The sequence below is a fragment of the Cercospora kikuchii genome (assembly GCF_019650295.1).
Source record: "Cercospora kikuchii DNA, contig_00006, whole genome shotgun sequence".
Taxonomy (NCBI): domain Eukaryota; kingdom Fungi; phylum Ascomycota; class Dothideomycetes; order Mycosphaerellales; family Mycosphaerellaceae; genus Cercospora; species Cercospora kikuchii.
In genome coordinates, this window is record NW_025408587.1 from 2,589,208 (window position 1) to 2,608,526 (window position 19,319).

The following is a 19,319-nucleotide window of genomic DNA, read 5'->3' on the forward strand; positions in this document are numbered from 1 at the left end:
TCAGGAATGAAGGAGACAGGCATCAAAGTCAAACTGTTGCGAGCTTTCCAATGATTTACGCCTCGCCGCCTTTCGTGAGAATGAAGCTACACAGTGGACAAGTTCCTTACATAGTACTTCCGCTCTTTGCACACGGGCAAGCATGACAACCTCGCCGGCTACCAGAAGTCCAAGAGGAGTGCTTCCTGAAACTCGACGCTCTTGCAATCACTGTCTCTCCCTCTGTGCCATAAGCCCGGGGCTGTCGTGTTGTAGCCAGACATTCGCGAAGCCTGAATCAACACGAGCACTGCTCGCCAAGGCGAACGCGATGCTAAGCCAGAAAGTTCCGCACCATAAGTATCGGTTGCTGATATCTTGTACTCCGACACTTCCCAAATGTCGTGCTGACCAAGATGCGGCCGCACTCCAGAAACTAAGCCAAGACATGCTCCACCAATCCTTACGGCCTCAAGAAAATACGATCTATGCCATGGTCGCGCTTCACCAGAAGCAGACATAGCCTGGGCGATGGTGCTAGCTCCGGCTACATAGTCGCTGTCTGCGCCCGCGACTCTGAGAATATCACCTCAGCAGAGCATAGATTCCTCTCTGCATGGATCAGCAGCTTTCATGATGCTGTCCATAGAGACCTTCCCTTTGAGAGACAACAGCAATAACACCGCCGCCACGCCCATCGGCAGGTCGCAGCATCGCCAGTCATCGTATTTGGCGAAGAAAGACCACCGGCAGAAGTGGTCTGCGAAACTGTCCGCCAAGCGACGTCGTTGAACTAGCAGCTTCTATGTGTGGCCGAAGACTAGGCATCGCGCATGTGAAGCACGGTTTTTCTCATGGTTTCGATCGCCGCGCGGGAATTCATTCTCCATTTCCCTCCTACAGATTGGATTCAAACAGCTCCATCTTTTGACAACGCTCCATCGACAATTCGCTGAAGGAGAATAGCAGACTTGAAATTCTACTTCTATATCCACGTCAAAAGCACTACCAAACAGCAAGGCCACTACCATGAAGTTCTCCGCCGCTGTCATTGCGTTCGCCACATGTCTCTTCTCGTTGAGTCTGGCGCAGAATGTATGTATTCGTCCTGCTTTCTTTCCCGCTTCCGCCATCAATTCTGCTCACGCGCGGCGCTTCGCTTCATCCTTTCAATGCGAGGAACTCGTTTGAGACTGACCGAGAACTTAGACTTGCCTCTTGGGCAACGCGAATGGAGTCTGTATGTCTACTGACATTGGGACATGTTCCGCGGTACGTTCCGGTGCCTTGCTCCTCCCTTCATTTACAACGGGAAATCGCATGCAACTCATGTGCTGCAAATTACTGTTTTCTTTTCTTCCCTTTTCCCTGAAGATCTTGCAAATTATTGATGAGGGTGCTGACGTTGATGTTTAGGATGCGCCGTGCACAGGTAATGGACGTCCGTGCGAAATCATTGATGCGTTTCGTGCGATTGCGAGGTGTACGTAAAGGGATGTAAGGGGGAAGAAATTCGAAGAGGGACATGAACACGTTCTTCCGAAACACATGGCTTCAAGCACTTGTACAAAGAAAAAAAAGACGCTGTCTTGGGAATATATGTCTGTCTACCTCCGATAGGTTTCCGGAGGCTCGAAATGGCTATCGATGGCCTACCTCAGAGCGCAAGCTGAATTCCGATCTCTTTGCTTTATTTTCCTCCTCTTTGCCCGAGTACGGAGACACAGCTGCCTACAAAATTTTGACATCGAAGAGACTGCTAGCGAGTTCGTTGTACAACAATCAACTGAACAATTGATTATAGCGACTTGCTCCTGTCACTGACTACTCCAAAAGTAACATGTTGTCGCGTGAAGTCTATGTAGTCTCACTACTGCCAAGGCGTACTAGATCTCCTAAGGGTCTAGATACCACAGTATAGCCAAAGCCCGAGGAATCGGCTTTCGAGCATTTGCGATTACTGATCAAGGTCCTCGGAAGTACAGTGTAGTAGTCAGCTTTAGAGCAGCTGAGACTTGGGTGTGATGAGTATAGGATCTAGATTCTCCAAAAATCTGCTGTTCTGTCTTGTGTAAATGCTCGGCGCTCTGCGAAATTCTGTCTTCGCTTTCTGGTCTACGCCTCTATGGCTATCAACGAAGAAAAAGGGTATTTTCGGAGCGGTGACTTTTATGTGTGCGTGATCAGTGATCAACTTGGCATTTTAGAAGGTATCCTTGTCGGATGGGTCTGGTTATATTCAACGTCAGCTGCTCGTCGGGGGGTTTGATCTCTTTTTTTCCTGGACTATTCTCGTCAACGATGTAGCGTATGTGTATATGAGCACCACGGACGGCGTTGTAGGCCTCTCTCGAATTGCCGGGAAGAGCCATTCCCAAACGACCAAGATCGAGCACGCGACCATTTGATGTTGCACACTGTTGACAGCGATTAGATTGGCTGAAGCAGTCAAGCTTCTGCTAAGGGATCTCACATATGCGGAAGCTCTTCGCGGATGATGATCAGTCTGACTATGCATGCTCGCTCTTTCCAAGTCAAGAAGCTCCCAAATTCTTCCACGTTATGGTCTCAGTCGACTATCGCTCTCTTCTTTCTTTCTTCTGTTCTGGGCTTCTCAGTCGAACCACCCCAACAAGCCGCCAGCGATTCCAACTACGACCGGACACCACATAACATGCTTCCAAGCTCCCCCTCCAGTCTCTCTCACGCTTTGCACCCCATCACTGATCGCCACCAGTGTTCCGCAAAGATATAGCCAGCCCAGAACTCTCCCAGCTCCTTCATACCATGCAGCTAATGCAGTGAGTCCCATGTAAACATCGCGAGAGCCCCAGAACATCATCAGATTTGCGCCTTGCTTTTTGGCTTGAGGTGTTGTGGGCTCGGGCAGGCCAAAGAGTTTGAACCCGCTGTATGGAGAGAATGTGCCGATTAAGCCCAGCGTGAGTGGGAAGAAGGCTCCGAGGCCAGCGATTTTGAGGAGGGTGGGAGATTGCGAGTGGAGGATGGGGGAGGCCATTTTTGTGTGAGCGTTTCCTCGCGCAGTCTGGTGTCTCTACATTCAAAAGCTGTCGCTTCAAATCCAGGGCCTGGGTGCGGTCTCGGGGCTTGGAGGATGTCGCTTTGGTGGAGAAGTGTGCTGCATGGTGAAGTTGACGCGTCCGATGCCCTCGTCCTAGATGTCAGCTTGGCTTGTGCTTCTCTCTCGTGTCGTGTTGTGCTTATGTCTGTTTGACTTTGCAGGGTTGTAGGTCAACGAGAAGCAAAGCCAGGGTGGCACTGTGATATGTGTTTTCGCGCGCTCGGCGGAAGGTGCATGGTCGCGACGGTCAATCTACAGCGGTTGAAGTGGAAGACATCTTCTGTCCTCGACGCTCACTAGTTCTTCTCTTTCCTGATCAAGAATGAATCTACTCAAGTCAGTCTCCATGCTCGGTCAGAGCTCCGGAGCTTTAAGCCACCGGCACTTGTGCAGGGCATCGAGGTTCGCAGAATGTGGCCGTGCAGGTCAAGATTCTGCTTTTATTGTCGGAGAAGATGTCTGTGATCTCAGATCTTCACAATTCATGCAGCACGACGAGCGCTGAAAGTGCCGGCGGCCTCTTTTGTGCTTGGCCAGAGTGAGGAGAAGAGGTCAAGTGAGGGACACATCAGACCACGTTGACGCCACATCCGTGCAGCTGCTCGTAGTCAGCATGCCCGAAAGTATGCGCTGCTATGTCGAGCTGCGGAACGAAGTGGTATCACTGCATGGACGGGGAGTGAAGGATTCGGGATTGCCGTCGTTGATTGCAGAAGGATGGATGACAGTGATGTCGTCGTGGATGACAGTGAAGAGGAGCATTCAGCCACTCGTGAGCCCTGCATGTGCATGTGCATTTGCGGTTGCATTGGCGAGGAAGCTGCGCCACGATCCACCTGCCACCAGCTGAACCTGTCTAGTTCCATTCAGTCCAACACGCACTGCTCCGACAGCTCATAAGATCTCACGACTCTCGCCTCCTGCAGCGACAACACCACATCTTCCTTCTTCCTCTTCACACCCTCTCACGACTTACCCCAACCCGCGAGCGATCACTGAAACAAAGTCCATCAGCATGGGTAAGTGTTCCGCGTGTACCCCTCTTCCTCTTCCGACAATGGCCCCGCTGTCGTCATCCCCTTCGTTCAGCTGAGCAGTCAGGTTGGACGGACTGCGCGATGGCATGACTGACGTTGGCACAGGATTGGCAAGCAAATTGGCCGCAGCTCAGGGCGGAGCACAAGCTGTGTCCAACTTCACCTCGGGCGCTGCCCCAGGAGGATACGTAAGTCGGAGTCCATGTGACGCACTGCTTCACAAGCTTTTGCTCACTCTATTACACAGCCCGGGCAGGCGCCGCCACAAGGCCAGCAGCAATACTCCGCTTATCGCCCTGTGAGTCTTTCTTTTCTTCCACTCTAAACTACCTCGACATCCCACTATCGCCCATCCTACCCCTCACTCGACATGCCACTTGCGTCGCGACTCGCTGCTGGAGGCGCGGGACTGCAGCCTGGCGCTGTGCCCAGTGCGCTGCAGCCGGCGGGAGGCTACCAACAACCTCAGCAACCGTATGGGCAGCAGCAACAGCAGCCCTATGGCCAGCAGTCCTACCCTCCGCAGCAGCAGCAGTACGGGTCGCCGGCGCCGCCTCCGGGCGGGCAATACGCCAGACCTCCGCCTCCTCCGCCTGGCAGGCCTGGCCAGACAGCGAGCCCATATCCAGGCGCTGCACCCTCGCCCTATGGTCAGCCCGCGCAGCCCAATTCGCCCTACCAACAGCAGCAACCCTACCAGCAACCTCCTCAGCAATACGGCTATGTTCGTGACCACATTCGATTTCTGGAAAATTTGCGACTCGAGCTAGACTAACATGTGGTTGAAGCAGGGTGGCCCTCCGGGAGGACCTCCTCCGCCGCAGCAAGGCTACGGCCAGCCTCCGCAAGGCCAGTACGGTGCCCCTCCGCCAGGCCAGCAGCAATATGGTGCGCCTCAATCCGGTCCCGGCGACGTCGCACAATACCAGCGCCAGCTAGAGCAGGCTATTCAAGAGAAGAACTTGCACAGATTCTATGGCCCAGGAACACCGGGAGCGCAGAAGCTGCCACAAATTGCTGCCCGCGCGGCACAGTGCGTTGACCGCCTCTGCCAGGCATGGCGCGTTCAGAAAGAGATTGCAAATGATATTGTCCGACTTGCGCTCTACGATGTCGTAGTCTACGTCGATGACTCTGGTTCGATGTCCTTCGAGGAGAACGGCGAGCGTATCAAGGATCTGCAGCTTATTCTGCAACGAGCTTGCTTCGCCGCGACACTGTTCGATGATGACGGAATCGATCTCCGCTTCATGAACGAGGACTTGCCAATGCAGAGCGTGTCGCACATTCGAAGCGAACAGCAAGTCGAGCAGATCCTTTCGCAGAAGCGCTACAAGGGTCTCACTCCATTCGGAACCGAGCTGCGCAAGAAGGTCATTGATCCAATCCTCATCCAGAAGTTGAACAGCGGACAGATGCAGAAGCCACTTCTCATCATTAGTATAACCGATGGTCAGCCTGCTGGCGAGAATCAGAACACTTTGATCGAGACAGTGCAGTATGCTGTCCAAGCCGCTCAGCGATCACAATACGGTCCTGGTGCTGTGGCATTCCAGTTCGCTCAGGTCGGAAACGATCAAAAGGCGACTGAGTTCTTGGCCAAGCTCGATAACGACCCAATGGTCGGAAGAGAAGTTGATTGCACATCCAACTACGAGAACGAGTCTGCGGAGATGGCACGAGCAGTTCCACCAGTTGACTTGACACCCGATCTTTGGATGATCAAGCTCATTCTTGGTGCCATCGATCCGAGCTATGACACCAAGGACGAGAAGTCACATATGGCTCCGGGCGCTGGCGTTCCACCACCAGGACAGTACGGACAGCAGCAATACGGTGCTCCCCCGCCACAACAGTACGGTGCACCGCCGCCAAACCAGTATGGTGCACCACCGCCGAACCAGTACGGTGCTCCACCGCCAGGACAGTACGGACAGCAGCAACAGAGACCTCCACAGGGATACCCAGGACAGCAGCAGTATGGCGCGTGAGTATTAGCCAACTCTTTCTGCAAGAATATCTACTGACAACGAACACAGCCCACCACCAGGACCACCTCGGTACTAGACGTTCTGAGTTCATGACGGATTGATCAAAATAGCGTGTTTCCTTGACTTTTGGAATGAAACGATGGAATTCAGAGAAACCGAGGAATAGGCACGACGACCGGCATCAAATGAAGCATGGAACAGCATCCATTAGCATAGCTCCAGCAATTAGGAAAAGAAATGACCAAAGAAATCACGACTCTCATGACCCTTCCTGCACCGTCTGCGGCTGCGGCTCCCTCATCATACAATACAACGTAATCGCATCCCCATCATCATCACACACCATTTCTTTCTTCAACTCAAACCCCATTTTCTCATATATTCTCATATTCGGTTCTGCGCGACTGGATTCTAAATAACATTTTCTCCCTTCGTTATCTGCTTGATCGGTTACGTGTTTGAATAGTTTTTTCCCAATTCCGAGACCTTGGGCAGAGGGAAGGACTGTGACGATGTTGCAGAAGTAGTATCCCGCTGGGTCAGTCCAGAGGGTGGATTGGGCGGAGGCTTGGGCGGATTTCCAGATCCAATAGCGGTGCGTGGAGAGGCCGCCGCGGCCGTGGGTTAGGAGGTTCATTTTTACTTGTTCGAACCAGAGCCACCAGTCTCCGAAATAGGCTGACCAGGTTTGTGGGGAGTTGAGGGGTTTGGGAGGGAGCCAGCAGGCTACGCCGAGGACTTTGGAAGGGGCGGAGCTGGTGGGGTCTTTTGCTACGTGGAATAGGGCGTGTTTTTGACCCCATTTGCAGCGGAGGGTGAGGGAGTGTGTGTTTCGGGGTTTGGAGAAGGAGGAGAGGGGGTGGAAGACCTGGATTCGTGTTAGTGTTGAGATGAGGTTGAGATGAGAGATGATTGCACTTGCCCAGTTATTGTATGGGTCGTCTTTGAAGGCTTCTTGAATGCATTCTACTGCGGAGGGAATGTCTTGATCGGTGATTTGGGAGATTTCGATGGGCATCTTGAAGAGCTTGAGAGTGGGTTTGATATGTGGTGATGTGGAATCTGATTTTGTTGTGGCATTTGTGGAGTTGAAGAGGTGGAGGCAAGAAAGAAGCAAGTTGCCCAAGACTTGAACATTGGCATGGATATGGGTGGCCCGAGCTCTAAGCTTAAGATTATGCATGTGAGAGTCCACTTTTCCTACATATCTCATCAATTTCTACAACTTGTCACGCACTGTGTCGATTGTGCGTTGGATTTATGCAAATGCCATGATTGAAGTATCCTGGGAAGAATCATGTCCCAGGCAGCACGATTTCGTTGTGTCATCGATAAAGATGTCGTATTCCAAGCTGATGGACACACCAATCCGCTGACATTCGCTAGAAGGCAATTGCAGCTTGCATATCACGTCCAGGATCTGCCATCAAGTAGCCTTCTTCTAAGTCGCATACAGCCAATGAAAGAAAACACAACGACTGTCAACGGTATACCAATCGCGAAGAAGAGCCAAAAACTATTTTGCGATGTGCTGAAGTCCGGCGACATGCTCAGGAAACTTGTGGCAAAGTTCAGAGGGAGAAATATCGTTGCCAAAAAGGATAGCCAGCCAAGACTTCGGTTCTGCTGTATCGCCCTTCTGCTGCGTATGGCTTCTTCCAGCGAGCTTGACGCGGATGCCCTGTCAGAAACTCGTTCAATAAGTTCCGTAATTTCGTCCAGTCGTCTGATGATACGTTCGAGGTCTGGTATCAAAGCTTCAAGTCCATCGATATGCGCGAGGCTCGTTCGAGAAGCGCTATAGGCTGAGTGTGTATCGGCCTGCTTGTCGTCCGCGGCGATCACTAAGACATGATCCAGGACGTCTCGCACCCAGTTCTTATAATGACTGAGGTTTTCTCGCCAAGGAGATGTTGTCTTTGCTGCAAAGAGCAAGTCGAATGGATCTGATTTAACGAGATTTCCAGGATCAAGAAACCACTGCATAAGCGTCACTTGACTCCTCATGTGTTGCACAACCAGAAGCCATTCCTTGATCATGAGTTTCAAGGCAGGTTGTGCAACCGTCCGTATTCTTTTTGAGATGTGCTCTATCTCAGACGGGGTGAGCGACCCATACGCTTGCGTAAGCTGGTCGAACAGCGATCTTTCGCCTACTAGCTGAGCTGTGTCGATCGAATTCGACGGTCTTAGCACACCTGGGGCAGTATTGTTCCCCATCCAAAGAGGCTTGCCTGGCACCACTGTAGGATCACAAAGACAAATGGCAACAACAGGCGACGCATCATTTTCTTTCTTGAACCAGATGGCCAATTTAGACCGCGCTAGGGCTACACTTAAGGTTCCCTCTCCGCCGTTGAGCAACCGCTGTAAAGCGATTCGGCTCCCATCACTGTCCAGTCGTCGCAAGACGTCGAATTTCCCACATTGTCTATCGGCTTCCTGGAAGTCGCTTTCATCCGCGTAAAAGCGAGCACGCAGGAAAGCAAGTGTCATGTATGATACTCTGCATGCGTCTGACAACAGACTTGGATGCAGAACCCATGGATCTATTGGAGTTTGGAATATGTAGTTATCGATAAACTGCCGGAAGAATCGAGGGTCCACATCCAAGGGTATGCCCGGGGTTTCGATCAGGTCCCGTGACAGGTCTTCGACAATGATAATACGCAGTTTGCAGTCCGGAGTCACGGAGCTAATGGTATCTTTCAGAACATTAGCATCCGCACAGTGCTCAGTACGCATCAAGATTTGGGCACTGTAATCTAAGACGCAAGCTTTCACCCTGCGAGCCCGTTCCTCGCGACTATCGGGAAAGTTTCGAAGAAATCTCCATTTCAATGGGCTGGTCGATACTTCCATCCAGTGTGCGAGATATTCAAGTTGAACGTCTGCCTTGGACGCTTTTTTGACGAATCGAAGATACTGACCGGGGCTGTAAAGGTTCAGTAGACTTCTGCGAGAGGCTAGAGAGACGTACTGCTCTAGACGCCACTCCGCTGCAACCAATGCATTCGTTCCGTTGTAGACGTCTCCAATATAATAAGGATATCCACCTTCGCGCGTGTGCGGTTGTACGGCATCTTCCCAAGTGTGCAATTTCTCTAGATCTTCCGGTTTGAGCCGAGACTCATCAACTTTGCACAGAGAGTCAACTGCTGCGCGCTCCTCTTCATCACGTTTTGGCGGGGTGTCCGAGTAGAGCTGATGTAGATGGATGCCGCCTTGCTCAAGGTCAGCGGCCATGTCGCTAGCTTGGGTAGGCTGTGTGATGTGATCGGTCATTCCAGATCGCAGCGTGTAGTCCTATTGTGTTGTAAGAACTGAGTTGAGCACAAGTCTGAACAAGGCTGTAGACATACGAGTGATCTAGAGAATTTTGGTCACGGAGACCGCAGTCTGCTGGTCTCTCAGGGCTCGTCGCGCAGGAAGAGCGGCTGTGGCGGGGAAGATTCTACCACAAGCGAATCCACTGGAGAGTGCTTCAGTGTGGGATGTGTGGGTGGCCGTATGTAGTGTAACGCGAAGTTCTGAGCTGTTGTACCTCCATCGGCCGAGAGTAGAGGCCATCGCAGTTCAGATGGCTGTCGCTTCGATGTTCTATCAATTGACCAAATCACGTCTTCGTAACGACTGCGGTGTAGGAGCATATTCGTGACGATCGGCCACTAAGAGGCCAGCGCTTTGTCGCTGAAGTGTTGATCATACAAGTAGGAGTGAAGATCTCGGTCCAGCCTTCCAGCATCTCAATGTTGCGATAACTGTCCGGAAGTCGGACCTCGTCTGTGTAGGACTAGTTCAAAAGAACTTGCGGTCGCGACATTGGAATTCTACGCTGAGAAGGACATTGAAAGTCGAAAGAAGAACAAGGAGCAAGACCTGAACTTGAACATTGACTTGTGAGTCTTGGAGAGAGGTGACAGGGAGAACGCGGAGTGCTTGGCAGTACGAAACATGCACAGCTCCGTGACTCAAACTGCTGAATGTGATTTTCTTGAAATCCTCCATATCCTCCTCAGATGTCTCCTCCTCTCACACTCTGAGAAAAGCTCTTTCGAAGATGCCGCCGCACACCAGCACACTGCGACTTCGGGCTATCGTAACTGCGATGTTTGACCGCCGCTAACTTTGAGCTGTCTCCTATGGCATCGCGACTATCACGCTACTTTCAGGCGACAGCCGTTGGTTTGCCCCGGAAAGAAGACGGATCCTTCGCGGTGTAGCGAGCCATCATCCGTTACGAGACATTCTGGGTGCTTAAAGCCAATGGCTTGCTTCTGTGCGACTATCGCGAGGAACATGGTGTTGATGTGCGCGCCGATCTTCACCACCCAACCAAAGCATTCAAAACTGCTGCATCCGGAAGCGATAGATTCCCACGGCATGATGCGATCAGAGCTGGCCAAGGAACGGCATTCTAAGAGCATCATCCTTGTGAGATGACCGAAGCCTGAAGACGAGGCATACTCGCTGAGAGGCCAGCCTATGCTTTCCTCAGTACCCACGCGTAGTACTCGAGAGAGCTCTCACTGGGCTTGAGCACTTCCACTTCCATGTTCCATAGGCTGTCCTGACTCAACAAAGGCTTCACGAAATGCGGCTGTTGATAAGTGATGGAGAGGAAGATTCCTCGGTCTTTCAAGACGCGTGCAACCTTGGGACGTATCAGCGTTGGCACTACCGCAGATGCGAGACTGAGGCCTTACCTCTCTCATGTATCGACTCGCGTTCTTCTTGACCTCTTCAGGCGGCTCCCACGCGCTACCGTAGACCATGGCGTCGAGTGTACTTTTGTCGAAAGCTACATCGACAGACTGACTTGCAATCATAGGCATGTCACGGACATCTTCGCATAGCCAGGTTATACCATTGCTCTTTTCGGGCTGCCATGGTGTCGACAAGGACGCGAGAGAAATCGACGCAGATTTGGTTCTGGTATCCGAGTGCAAGCAGATCTCGCGGTACAGTCTTCCATCTATCAGCCACACTGAAAGCCTATCGTCATGGTCTACTGGCGATGCTTACGCTATCTCCAGCTCCCAGATGAAGGATCTTTGGATCCTGCGCTGGCTGAAAGGGCGCGAAGAGGTGCTTCTCTGGGAAGGGCTGAAGGTCGTTGTATGAGCGTAACCACTCGTGCGTTGTACTCTTGCCATCGGACTTCGCGTATATGGCGTCCCAGTATTCGGAACGCGCCAACGCTCCGACTTCTCGGTCAACGACTGACATTTCGCGAAATGCGTACATGGTGTGTCGTATGGCTATGCGGGACTTGTAGACGCACTTGGAGGTTGAGAGCTTGCACTCCTGGGAGCAACGAGTCGTACCAATCTCACCATTATGCTCGGATGTCGTGTACAAAGGACGCTGCAAACAAAGCTTTGCCCAGGGGTGCTGAACGGTCAAAGGTTGGAATGTACGGATGTGGGGCTCCTAACCGCCTCAAAACCTCCACGGCGGGACAGGAAGGAAACGCTTCGCGGCAAGCTGTCTGAGGCGGCCTGCGCAATCACACCGGACTTCCCGACTCGCCATGGTCCCTGAGCTACTCTATCTCATCCAGGAAACCATCTCGAAGTCCGGGGCAACAAAAGGTTCGCAGGCCGTACTGTTGTGTGGAATGTGAACATGCGAAGATCCAGAAAGGTCGGTCACTTTGTCCAGGTCTTTTGCTCAACTGCTGACACGTTCCCGCTGCTGCGTGCAGATTAATCGCACTGGTGTGCATAGCGAACCGCCCGGCCTCTTCAGTGCTCTCACCTCGCCTGATCTTGATATCCCGCAGACAGCAGCACCGCATCAGAATGCGATGAGTGGACGAGCAGAAAGGAAGCCTCAGTTAGTATCGCGCTGTCCGACGTCGACTGGACGCGACTGAATCCATGAACACTGAGAGCTTTTGCTCCTTCCTGCTGCACTCAAGAAGGACCAGCATTTCTCTGAGTTCTACCTGCTCGATTGAACACATCAAGAATGAAACGCTGGGCGTGCGAGTCACAGCAAATGAGTCGTGACCGCAATCATTCGCGTCATTGGCCCTGATCATGGCCGACGATACTACAGCAGAGTTTGCCACTGGTGCGGACGAACAAATTGTAGCCCAGTAGTCACGATCTTCTGCATTTGGGACGGCCAATGTCGAAGACGTTGTGCTCGGCAATGACATGTGGAACAGCACTTTCCGTGGAGCTTGTACACTTAGACCGGCCGAAGAACGTCAAAAGCTCGAGCGAAGTACCCATGTGAGCCTCTGCAAACAGAGTACAATCAGCACATTCCCCTGAGATGCGCTGTTCTCAATGGCTATGTCGAGTTGTGCCGGTTGCTTGTCGTGTGTGGAGGTGCAAGTCCATGGACTGTGGTTGGGATATCCGATGTTGGGATATCTGTTCTGCATGAGCACGTGCAAGCTCCTAGCGACTACGCTCTTCAGATTGAGCAAGACGTTCTGACGGAGATATGCTCGCCTATACCGCTTACAGTCTCGTCGAGCTTGCTTCCATCATCGAATCTTTCGATCTAGTCAGCTCTAGTGGTAAAGCCGTCCGGCCATCGTGGGAAGCCCTTCCTTCTTGGCGATATGACACAGTTTGAACGCGACCAGAACAGGGTTGAGGCGCAATGTGGGCGGTGCAACAATTAAGAGTTTGTCCCTGAGCGATCGTGTCTGCATGAAAGGTGTAGCATCGATCCAAGTCACAGCGGAGAAGATAGCCCATTTCCCATGTCCAGATGTGCGAGTGGCATGCACTCTCGAAGAAAGCTCACGGTTGACAGACGACTGACACGGGCGCTGTGGAGTGGATGATAAGCAGCAACGAAAATGACATGCACTGTTGATGATCGTCTCTGCCTACACATTGCTTCTTGCTCTTGGGACCCACGTGGCGGGCGTCGACGACAGCGAGGCAATGAAAAAAAACGACCAACGTCATACATGTCTTCAGGAAGAGTAAGAGCAAGCAGTGGCCAGGTGGAGCGTATCCTGACCAATGCCAAAGTTGCGACGCATATTTCTCAAATCGCTTACCTTGAATTCACGTTCTTGCTCACCAATCCCTGATGAAGCTGCAATAGGAGGTGAAGGTTGAGCTGTGGATGGTGAGGAAACTACTTCGCTGTGCCCGCATAAATAGGTACCTTCTGGTCGTGCAATTGCTTCGCAACTGCTTCGCAACTTCTTCCTTCTTCCAGCTTGCACAATTGTTGCCAAAGCTGGACTCTTCCTGTAGGTATTCGAGGGATGTAGCTAGTTAGTCTAGCGTTCTCGGCGTAGGATTCTTTGCGAGCTTGGCGAAATGCACAGAGCAATAGGAGGCTGTGAGCGGCAGACTTCCATCATCAAGCAGTAACCTGTGCCGCAGATTACCGCGCCACTCTTCCTGCTCAAGCGATTAAGTTCCATGTCTTCCGCACTCTATGCCTTCGATGCTTCTGGTCGGTGAAAGAGGTTTCATGTGAGCAGTATTTCGTTCGATTCAGCACAGTTTTGCAACTATACTTGTGTTCCCTACGATAGAGTGTGTCGCAGAGATGTGGTGAAAGTTTGACAGCAACGGTAACACGTGAATACCATGATCTCCTTGTCAGAGTAGGTCGATGACTGCGGAATGGATTCACCCCGAATCTCGTCTCTACTCTCTTCCACGCCAGAATCATCTTCAATATACCCAAATGACGATTTCTTTCCTCAACTCTGATATGCTTCTTTTTGTCGTTCGCGATTGCCACAACAAGCGCACAAGTACTTCACCAATGCACAAAGCCTCGTTATTGGCGCTCTCATGACCGATCACTTCGCTCAGGCGCTTCGTAGAGTTTCTTAGTAGAGATCGACGCTGCTTGGCGTCCATGCGCTAGGTCTTGGTAACCATCAGAGGTGCTGTGCCGCCCCCGCTGAAGCGCATTGGGTCTTGATCGACAAAATACTATAATGTATTAGAAGCTGCTTGCAGTCCTTGCACGCTTCGTCTCTTCTTCATCAATCGCTTCACCAGAACGCCAGACTCAAACACAGGAACGCGCAGAGACATATCTCATTCGACCAAGAATAGCCGCGATGGCTTCCATCAAATCGACCTCTGTCGTGATCCTGCTGGCGGCAACATGCGCTGCCCAGTCTCTGCCTCGCCAGCCGCGAGAGCTCGTTGCTGATATTACTTTGGCCGAACAATCCGCGGTCAACTCCAGTATTAGATGCGGAAGGTACTTCGACGATGCCATGCCTCAGGGTCTCGTCGTACGAATCGCGAGCAATTTCACATCGGGAACCTGCTTGAACATCGCAGAGACTTTCTCCTCGAATTCTTACCCGAACGACACTATCAGCGAATTCGAAGGTGTCACCGAATCTTGTAGCCCTTTGAATTCGACCTGCTATGCTGCCATTCAAGCAATAGGCCTCAATCTTTATTCTCCGGAGGTCAACTATACCCATGTCGAGATTAGTTTCCGCACCAGCAATGCTACCAAGGACTTCACTCTGAAGGCTTTCGCCGGAGACCGCTGCGAGGAGGATGCGTCAGAGCCATGGTTTTTGTGGGGTGGGTGCAGCCCCGAGGATCGGGGCCCAGAGTGTGAGGAGCTACCGTACAATGTGAAGAGTCTAAAAGTCGAGCGAATGGCATCCGATAATAGCACGGAGTGTCTGATCGCAGCTGAGCGTGGTGCCGGTGCAAGAATGGGTCAGGCCGGTATCGCGGCGGTTGTTGGAGGTGCGGTGGTTGCAGGACTTATGGCCGTAGTATAAGTACTTCGGCGCCATGAGGGGGAGCAGCCGGAAGGACCATGTGGCGGTGTTGCTCGCGAATAGTGCTTCTCCGTTTCGGAACTGATAGTCGTTGCTTCAATGCTAGTGCGTATGTGCCTCCAGCATGTTCTTGGGTATTCTTAAAGCAGCGGTAGCTGCGAAATACAGCATAGCGATCTTTTCGCGATGCCGCCTCGACTCACAGGACATGCGATCATATCAAGGTGACCGGGCTCTTGATGTCTTGGTGTACAGTATGCTGCATCGTGTGCTATGCGGGATGCCGCCGCGGCTCTCCAAAGATCCAGTCATGCTGCCAGTATTGTTAATCGATATCGTCGCCGCTGTAACAGTCAATGAGCATCCGCGAGGTGGCGATGAAGAAGACAAGAGAGGGGAAAGACTCGGACACAGGCATGAACTCGGGCGGTCCGAGCTCAAAGCTTAAAGTTATGCATGTGGAAAGTCCGAACTGTGACTGTGCTCTTCTCTTACCAACCTGCCCATCACCACATGAGAGCCTCCGCCGCATTCTTCCGCCCTTCCCCGCGAGTGCTCGAGTATCTGATCAGAAAAGGTCGTGTTCCGGCCGCGAACATGGCAGTCGTGGCCGTTCAAGAGCCGCACGAAGAGCCAGAAATTCTCGAACCTCCTCCCAAAGTCGCCGTGACGCCTTGCGATCCATGGCCTCGACCGTACTATCTCGAAGACAATCTCCGACGCGTCGCGCCCTATCACTTCACCTACAATACCTTCTGTAAAGAGCGATGGCGCGGGAGAGGTTTGCTGGATATCTTCACAGACGAGTTTCGTGATAGACCGGTTGAATACTATGTACGTGTAGACAATAGTAGGAGGACTGCGCGCAAGAGAGGGATTGCAGAAGTTTCTGACTTTGTCGTCGCAGAAAAGTGCGATCGAGAATGGCGCAGTGCAGATCAACGGTAAGACTGTACCTTCCATTGACACACCTGTCAAGAACGGCGATGTTATCAGCCATACCATGCATAGACACGAGCCGCCTGTGACAGCGCAGCCGATCGGTGTTGTGCATGAGGATGAGAATGTCATTATCATCAATAAGCCGGCTGGAGTGCCTGTACATCCTGCCGGGAGGTATAACTACAACTCGGTTGTGGAAATCATGCGTGCTGAGCGGGGGCATGGATTCGATCCTCTGCCTTGCAATAGGCTAGATCGTCTGACGAGTGGAGTCATGTTTATTGCTAAACACAAGAAAGCTGCTGTGGACATTACAGATCAGCTCATGGGGAGGACGATAAAGAAAGAGTATGTCGCGAGAGTGAAAGGGAAGTTTCCTGAAGGCGATGTCGTGTGCGAGCAACCCATTCTACAAATCTCCCCAAAGCTTGGGCTGAACCGAGTCCGCGCGAATGGAAAAGAGGCAAGGACTGTGTTCAAGCGACTGGCGTACTACCCTCCCCGTGAACCTGGACTGGATGCGAATGGCAATGTGAAGGAAGGATACAGCATTGTTCGCGCTCGGCCGTTGACGGGACGAACACACCAGTTGCGTGTACATCTTCAATTCCTCGGACATCCCATCACCAACGATCCCATCTATAGCAACCAAAGAGTATTCGGCCAAGATCTCGGGAAAGCTTCAAGCACGGGCGACGACGATGAAGACATCATCTCTCGGCTCTCCCGCATGGGGAAATCAGAAGTCGCAGAAGCAGTGGCATACCACGACGAAATGGTCGATGAGTATAATCGGAAGAAGGCGGAGAAGATGACGGGTGAGCTGTGCGATGTCTGCCAGACTCCACTGTATAGTGACCCAGGCGCGCATGAGTTGGGAATCTATTTGCACGCGAGAAAGTATAATTGTGCGGAAGGGAGATGGAGTTATGAGACGGATCTACCGGAGTGGGCATTGCCGCCGCCTGGGTATGAGGGCCCCAAGGAGGCTACGCAGGAGACGGATCCGTTGGCTGTGGACTTGGAGAAGCTGAAGGTTGCTGGTGACCAAGCTGATGAGGCGAAGGCGGAGAACAGTGTTGACGGTAAGACGACCTGAAAAGCTGCTGGTGTGTGCGACGTAACGACACAACAGGAACGCCGTCCACAGCAGCGAAGGACGATGACACGCATAACAATTGGTTTTGCAGTCGCGATGAAGCCAGCCACGCTTATCAGGCGCAGCTGCAGCAGATGCGGACCTCTTACTGGACTGGTGATAATCTGAAGTTCTTCGCCAAGGTCTGCACGTTTGCCTTGGTGAAAGCGTGTCTGGCATATTGTCAATATGCCTTGACAGCTCATACACCGATCCCTTCGATATGTTCGCTGCTGTACAGAACGACATGCTTGCAGTGATTCCAGACTAGATGCTTTTCGCCCGATTGCCATCAAGGTGGATTTGGAAGTGGAAAGTACAAATTGAAGCTCATTCCCGCTCTTTGACAGCCTCTCATTGTCCTCCCGGGTCTGCACTACCAACTATTTGACCGTACTTCTCTCTAATGGACTCGCAACTGTCGTATATGCCTTGTCTGTACTCATAGAAGCAGCCTATGTGCCCCACTTGCCCACCTTGCGACGCTCCGCCAAGAGAACACGAAACACGCGCACCTCCTGTGTGCGCCTCCACGATCCTCTGCACATCGACATCACCTAGGGCTCATCGCCATAATCGCGGAACGAGAGCAACGGCCCCAGCAAACGACCATCACCAAATGTATCATATGGTCCTCGATGATGACAGATCATGCAACATGCGACAATTCTCCGCCATCCCCGTGCGACCGCACTTGAAGCTTGCTGCAACAAGGCAAAGCAGATCCCCATCTAGCTATCACAGCTTCTGCTTCCGGCATAGTCGTTTTCCTCCAGTTTGGCCCTCCAGCTCATGACGGACGCCGGAGTTACCATTGCTGGAAGCACATTGGCCGGTTGCACATGCAGGGTGAGCGTACCGCATAGCTGACCAAGTTCCTCACCTCGCTTTTGCCATGGTATAGCTTCCTTTGATGGGAGATTGTGTGCTGGCGATTGCCTGGACTTAGCATGGAGGTTTGTGTTATCGCCGGAGTTAGGTGTAGGAAAAGAGGTATAAAGAGCTGGTAGGTTGTTGACATAATTTGGGCTTCGCAGAAACATCCGCTCCGGCAACAGCTCTGTTCAGGTTTGAGCTAACATTTAGAGCAATCGGACTACTGAATCAGCTTTCTGGAAGGACGACGATCACAGGCGATAGCTATAAGACTGTCGAAGCACCAAGCTTGCGAAGTCCCACGAAGCTTCTTCAAAACCTGCCAGCCGCAGATCTACTTTCAAAACAGCTCATTCACAAGTCAAATCTATCACAATGGGCTCCGAACTTCCCAAGACCTTCAAAGCCGCCGTGCTCAATGGTATCGACCAGCCACTGGAGATCAAAGAGCTCCCAATGCTCCAGCCTCAAGCAGGAGAGCTCTTGATCAAAGTCCACGCCTGCGGTGTCTGCCACTCCGATCACCACGTTCTACATGGCGACTTCGGTCCCCCAGGTATCGACGTTCTCGGCCACGAGTTCGTCGGCACTGTCGTAGCTGTGCCTTCAGAAGAGAAGAAATGGGTCGTTGGCGACCGCGTCGGTGGAGCCTGGCACGGAGGACATGACGGCAACTGCAGGCAATGCTCCCGTGGACAGTTCCAAATGTGCGATAACAAGACTGTCAATGGTGTATACCGCAATGGCGGTTACGGCGAGTACGCTACTCTGCGAAGTGAAGCTGCTGTTCGCATTCCTAAGGATGCCGATCCTGCTGAGGTCGCCCCTCTACTTTGTGCGGGAGTCACTGTCTTCAATGGTATTCGTCGATTGGGCGTCACGAGCGGAGAAGTCGTAGCTATCCAAGGTCTTGGTGGCTTGGGACATCTTGCAATCCAGTATGCCAGGAAAATGGGCTACCGAACAGTCGCTCTGTCGAGAGGTTCAGAGAAAAAGGACTTCGCCATGAAGCTGGGTGCAACGGACTACATTGATACCCAAGCTGAAGATGTTGGCAAGGCATTGCAAGCTCTCGGCGGCGCTGCTCTTGTTGTCGTGACGGCACCAAACCCAGAAGTCATCTCACCTTTGCTCGGTGGCCTGCAGCCTGGTGGAAAGCTTTTGATCCATGTTGCTGTGGGGCCCGTTCCAGTGGATACTGTTGCCATGGTTCTGAACGCGCTTTCCGTTCACGGCTGGCCGAGTGGGCACGCGTTGGACAGTGAGGAGGCCATTGCCTTTGCGAGGACACATGATGTGAAGTGTCTCATCGAGAAGTTCCCATTGGACAAGGCCAACGACGCGATGGCACACATGATGAGCGGGAAGGTCAGGTTCAGGGCTGTCTTGACAATGGACTAGGACAAGGAATAGCTTGTGCGAATACATGATAGCAACGCATGTAGTACTTGAACTATCACCAAGGCGAATTAAACTAATGCACTCTCATCAATATATCGCTCTCTCCTTCCTTGAATTCTTGCGC

The 19,319-nt window shown here is 52.2% G+C and overlaps 8 protein-coding genes across 8 annotated transcripts; 4 read left to right on the top strand and 4 right to left on the bottom strand.

Moving 5' to 3' along the window:
• Positions 1-2,593: 2,593 nt before the first annotated feature.
• CKM354_000993900 (uncharacterized protein) lies at positions 2,594-2,998 on the bottom strand (the record flags this gene model as incomplete). Its single annotated transcript, XM_044805382.1, has 1 exon — positions 2,594-2,998. The coding sequence occupies one exon, from the start codon at positions 2,996-2,998 to the stop codon at positions 2,594-2,596; it is 405 nt and encodes a 134-aa protein (XP_044661317.1).
• A 1,078-nt stretch (positions 2,999-4,076) lies between these two features.
• CKM354_000994000 (uncharacterized protein) lies at positions 4,077-6,165 on the top strand (the record flags this gene model as incomplete). The annotated part of the gene is made up of 6 exons (XM_044805383.1): positions 4,077-4,080; positions 4,204-4,286; positions 4,346-4,396; positions 4,514-4,822; positions 4,890-6,085; positions 6,138-6,165. 6 exons carry the CDS (start codon positions 4,077-4,079, stop codon positions 6,163-6,165), a joined length of 1,671 nt encoding a protein of 556 aa, XP_044661318.1.
• A 183-nt stretch (positions 6,166-6,348) lies between these two features.
• CKM354_000994100 (uncharacterized protein) lies at positions 6,349-7,107 on the bottom strand (the record flags this gene model as incomplete). The annotated part of the gene is made up of 2 exons (XM_044805384.1): positions 6,349-6,957; positions 7,012-7,107. 2 exons carry the CDS (start codon positions 7,105-7,107, stop codon positions 6,349-6,351), a joined length of 705 nt encoding a protein of 234 aa, XP_044661319.1.
• A 389-nt stretch (positions 7,108-7,496) lies between these two features.
• Positions 7,497-9,335, bottom strand: CKM354_000994200 (uncharacterized protein; the record flags this gene model as incomplete). Its single annotated transcript, XM_044805385.1, has 2 exons — positions 7,497-9,024; positions 9,070-9,335. The coding sequence occupies 2 exons, from the start codon at positions 9,333-9,335 to the stop codon at positions 7,497-7,499; spliced, it is 1,794 nt and encodes a 597-aa protein (XP_044661320.1).
• A 1,237-nt stretch (positions 9,336-10,572) lies between these two features.
• Positions 10,573-11,318, bottom strand: CKM354_000994300 (uncharacterized protein; the record flags this gene model as incomplete). The annotated part of the gene is made up of 4 exons (XM_044805386.1): positions 10,573-10,743; positions 10,796-10,907; positions 10,957-11,057; positions 11,115-11,318. The coding sequence occupies 4 exons, from the start codon at positions 11,316-11,318 to the stop codon at positions 10,573-10,575; spliced, it is 588 nt and encodes a 195-aa protein (XP_044661321.1).
• Positions 11,319-14,148: 2,830 nt separating this feature from the next.
• Positions 14,149-14,838, top strand: CKM354_000994400 (uncharacterized protein; the record flags this gene model as incomplete). Its single annotated transcript, XM_044805387.1, has 1 exon — positions 14,149-14,838. The coding sequence occupies one exon, from the start codon at positions 14,149-14,151 to the stop codon at positions 14,836-14,838; it is 690 nt and encodes a 229-aa protein (XP_044661322.1).
• Positions 14,839-15,351: 513 nt separating this feature from the next.
• Positions 15,352-16,879, top strand: CKM354_000994500 (uncharacterized protein; the record flags this gene model as incomplete). The annotated part of the gene is made up of 2 exons (XM_044805388.1): positions 15,352-15,672; positions 15,746-16,879. The coding sequence occupies 2 exons, from the start codon at positions 15,352-15,354 to the stop codon at positions 16,877-16,879; spliced, it is 1,455 nt and encodes a 484-aa protein (XP_044661323.1).
• A 1,290-nt stretch (positions 16,880-18,169) lies between these two features.
• On the top strand, positions 18,170-19,195 carry CKM354_000994600 (uncharacterized protein; the record flags this gene model as incomplete). Its single annotated transcript, XM_044805389.1, has 1 exon — positions 18,170-19,195. The coding sequence occupies one exon, from the start codon at positions 18,170-18,172 to the stop codon at positions 19,193-19,195; it is 1,026 nt and encodes a 341-aa protein (XP_044661324.1).
• Between the last annotated feature and the right edge of the window lie 124 nt (positions 19,196-19,319).